Below are 4,828 nucleotides of genomic sequence, written 5' to 3'. Positions count from 1 at the left end.
TTATATATGTATTATGTGATGGTAGATGATATAGCATATGTATTATGTGATGGTATGTGATGGTAGCATGTTGTCAGAGTCCTTCATATTTTATGGACCAGCGTGTCCTTTAGAACATGTATCACTATTCTAATAAATTTTAATCTAATCTAATATACTAGTGACAACTTATGTTTATTTAAAATTATATGATTAAAAATCATAAGCAGCAGCCATGTACTTTTGTTTATGTGTGCGTGTGTGTGCACTTGCACACACATACATATATTACTTCGATGTAAATAGAACTTTAATACCATAGTAACAACAATATAACTTATTAATAATCATTATTTTATTATCTATAATATTTTCTTTACTTTAGGTTTCGTCTAATAAAAAACATTTTCATAAATAAATTTGTGATAAAAATCCATAAATAAAAAATAATTTCAAAAAAACTTAAAAACAAATATAAATAAATAAATTACAAATAAAAAGACTAAACTAAAATTGTTTTATACTGAATCAGAGGAAAGGTTTAAGTAAATAAAGTAATCTACAATTTTTCCATTTGAGGCCAGCTTTGTAATTTAATTTTTTGGGTGAGAGTTCCTTCTAAAAGTCTTTCAAGCCACCGTGGTAAATCGTTTCTTACACAAACTGCTGCCTGTTTTATTTTTATTTTTTCTGAACTCGTATAGCCATCGGCTTCATCGTCGCTACTTTCAAATCCCATAAAGTTCATAGAATTTGTTTGTGCGCTATTTTGTTGAACATTTGGTCGAAAAATATAAGCGTATTTCCGGTAACCATTTAGAGCCAAAACAGTACCAGGTAGAAACTCACCAAACTTTTTAATTTGCATTATTTCTGTACACCATATTAATTGTTCTTGCAAAGTTATCCAAGTAAACTTGTATGAAGGATCCCTATTTAAAAAATAAATGCAGTCAAAAGTAGAAAATTAGAGTTATAATAAACTTATATAACAATCAGTTACTTTTTATGTAAGATTTTATCAAAAGAAATTTATACTATTAGATAAAAGATTGATAAAGAATTCTTTTCTATGAGAAGGTGTAAAAGGCATAAAAGCCATATAAATTCGTTTAGCAACTGTAAGATAGTATCGCATATAAATATATGCTTTAACTGTGTGTAAGCTTATCCTTATTAAGGTGATTCAAATTTTAATTTATTCAATTAAATTAAGGAGTATTACAAAACCAAATTAAAAAAAAAAAACAATTTAACACTGACGATATAATTAACAATACAAGTATTAAACAAGATTTGCGTTAAAAAAAAACTGAACAAACCCAGTAAAATTATATATAGCATCTGCAAATGCTTGGGCTATAGGGGAAGAAGCAACTTCTTCAGCAGAAAAAGCATCAAGTACCACTGCCACACAAAACTGTCCTGGTCGAGCATCATTAATGAACGTTTTTTGTGTCTTATGCCATAGTTTTTCAAGACCCAATACGCAAGTATTTTCATTGTCTAAATTACGCCGTGGGTATTTGTCTTCTGGTGTAGTGCTGACGTAATCACTATAACAAAAAACTTTTTATATAACAATAATAGAAATATATATTTTTTTAATTTAAATTCATCAGCATTTATTTAAATTCATCCTAAGAAAATAGAATAAAATATTTAAAAAAAATTTATTTAAAAATTGTTCAAAAGTAATTAAAAATTGTTTAAAAGTAATTAAAAATTGTTTAAAAGTAATTAAAAATTGTTTAAAAGTAAAAAAAAATTTATTTAAAAATTGTTAAAAAAATTTATTTAAAAAATGTATTTTAAAAACTTTTAAACTATTACACCAAAAGTTTTAAAAAATTTAAAAAAAAAAAGTTTTGTTAACGGAAACTTACGATATAAACGGAAGAACAAAACCAATTAATATTCCAACAACAATTACTAAAATAAATAAGATGGTAGCTGTGTTTTGCCTGTAGAAAAATAAAACAGTTAAAACGGTTTCAGTTTTAATACTAGATTTATAAACGGTTAATTACTAGATTTATAAAACAAATGACTGTAAAAGTGTTCTAAAACATTAGTAAATATGATTGTTTACAGCTATATTTTGAAGGTAATTTCATTGTTAATTTTAATTGTTAATGAGCTATAAACTAAATTATGATGAGCAATGAAGATTTAATTTAAATAAATACTCTTTATATTATGTGGATCAAAATGTGATCCGAGTGCTTGATGTGTTCAAGTTGTTTTTAAATAAAACAAAAAAATAAAGGTCGAGAAACTGTTCAGAGTTTTTCAATACAGGAGACACAAAATGAAATGAATCATTAACATTAGATATTTTAAAGAACTAGAAAATAAAATAAGATTTAGTTTCACTTTGAATCTCAAAGAAAAGTAATAGGTAAAAAAATATTTAAATAATTTAAAACAAATCTAAAAAAATTAAATAGACAAAAAAAATAATAGGTAATACACATAAAATATATATACTTTGAAATAAAACATTGTGTCATCCATTGTCACAACTTGAACCCACACCTCCGCTTTTGTAACTTACTGGTTATAAGAATATTAAACTTATATACTTATTGTTAAGCAAATATTCTCAGGGAAACCTTTTGTTTGCCAAGTCAGACGAATAGTGATTGTAAATTTATACAACTTTGCATGGAACTAGGAGAACAAAAACTAAAATTAAATGATAAAAATTCAAAGGGTGGGGAGTCAATAAAGTGTTACGATTTGTTATTAGAAAGAAAGAAGGAGGAGTCCAAAACTGTCAAAATTTATGCAATATCATTTATGGACGACCCAATAAGAAAGTATGTGATTAAGTTGAAAGAAACGTTATGGAAGTACAGCAACAATATAAAAAGAAATTATTAATATTTTAGTTAGATATACCAAATTGGTGATTTATGAGTATACTATGGATAACTACTGGGTTACTATGGATAACTGGACCATAAGGTGGGAATAACTCAAGTTAATATAATATAATAGTAATATAATGTAGAATAAGTTAATATAAATTTGATGGTTGGGTCCAAACATGCCCTGCGCCCAATTATCTTCAATCTCCCCTATTTTTAATAAGTTTTATTTATAAGTTATTACTATTATCATTTTTTTTTTTAAATTGTTTTTAAATTAAAATATCTAATTGTTTTCTTGTTAGAATAATTTCAAACTAATTTTAAAAACAGTTGCACTTGTAAAATAGTAAAATCTTATCTGTGGCAACCACTATGGTTGCCACAGATAAGATTTTGTTATTTTACAGGTGCAACTGTTTTTAAAATATATCTCAACCCCATATGGGTTAATATATATAAAAAAACTATATATATATATATATATATATATATATATATATATATATATATATATATATATATATATATATATATATATATATATATATATATATATATATATATATATATATATATATATATATATATATTAGGGTGGTTCTTAAAACAACATTTTTGAAAAAAACCTGTTCTGACCCCTTTACTTTGTTCTATATAATACTAAAACACTAGGTTTAAAATTTTTTTGAACAAAAAATTATTTTAGGGGTAGCTCAAGACCCTTAAAAATTTGACTGGTCCCTAAAATTTTGAAAATAAAAGTTCTTCTAAAGTATGTCAACCTGGTACTCAAAAGAAGCGAAATTATATAAAAACTTTAAAAATAATAATCAATTTACAAAAAAATAACTTTTTTATGAAATAAATTCATAAAAACTATTGTTTTTAAGCTGAAAATAAAAAAAGTCATTATTTTCAAGTTTTAAAAAAATAGTTTTTTTAAACATGCTTTTTTTGTAAAGTGATTACTGTTTTTGAAGTTTTTATATAATTTCGCTTCTTTTGAGTACCAGGTTGACATACTTTAGAAGAACTTTTATTTTCAAAATTTTAGGGACCAGTCAAATTTTTAAGGGTCTTGAGCTACCCCTAAAATAATTTTTTGTTCAAAAATATTTTAAACCCAGTGTTTTAGTATTATATAGAACAAAGTAAAGGGGTCAGAACAGGTTTTTTTCAAAAATGTTGTTTTAAGAGCCACCCTAATATATATATATATATATATATATATACATATATATATATATATATATATATATATATATATATATATATATATATATATATATATATATATATATATATATAAATCTATAGTTTGTTGTCTTTGGGAAGAACGGAAGGAAAAAAGTGATTCTTACGCCAACACATACGTCACTTTTAATTAATTTTGACTTTCGTCCAACATTTGCGTGTTGGAAGAAAGTAAAAACCATTAATTTAATTACAAATAAATCGTTTTTTAAAAAAACCACAAAAACGCAAATTTAATTGACCAGAATGTTTTAAAAACATTCTGAATGTTTTTAACAATATAAACAATGTTTTTATTTTTATTTTTTTTAATAAAATGTTTTTATTTTTATTTATTTTTACTGTAAATCATGCGCGGAGTGTTGCTACATCGACTATCTTATAGCCTGCGTCGCAAGGGAGTGCTGCTACATTGACTGACAAATAGCCTGACTCGCAAGGGAGTGCTGCTACATCGACTGACAAATAGCCTGACCCGCAAGGGAGTACTGCTACATCGACTAAGGGTTTGGTTGGGGCAGGCAACACACACACATATATATATAAATATATATATATATATATATATATATATATATATATATATAAATATATATATAAATATATATATAAATATATATATAAATATATATATATATATATATATATATATATATATATATATATATATATATATATATATATATATATATATATATATATATATATATAAATAAAAG

At 24.2% G+C, this 4,828-nt stretch overlaps 1 protein-coding gene across 1 annotated transcript in view; it reads right to left on the bottom strand.

Annotated features, from left to right (window-relative positions):
- Positions 1-319: 319 nt before the first annotated feature.
- LOC100199979 (dnaJ homolog subfamily C member 16) overlaps positions 320-4,828 on the bottom strand; it is a 27,503-nt gene continuing 22,994 nt past the window's right edge. The window contains exons 10-12 of the mRNA XM_065793945.1: positions 1,866-1,943; positions 1,302-1,535; positions 320-911 (exon numbers count right to left, since the gene is read on the bottom strand). Of these exons, the coding sequence (XP_065650017.1) occupies positions 539-911; positions 1,302-1,535; positions 1,866-1,943 (685 nt within the window). The 3' untranslated portion in view covers positions 320-538. The remainder of the gene's footprint in view (positions 912-1,301; positions 1,536-1,865; positions 1,944-4,828) is intronic.

Source organism: Hydra vulgaris, chromosome 03 (genome assembly GCF_038396675.1).
Source record: "Hydra vulgaris chromosome 03, alternate assembly HydraT2T_AEP".
NCBI classification, from domain to species: Eukaryota; Metazoa; Cnidaria; class Hydrozoa; order Anthoathecata; family Hydridae; genus Hydra; species Hydra vulgaris.
The sequence above is the reverse complement of the archived record's forward strand: the minus strand, read 5'-3'. Positions and strand labels throughout refer to the sequence as shown.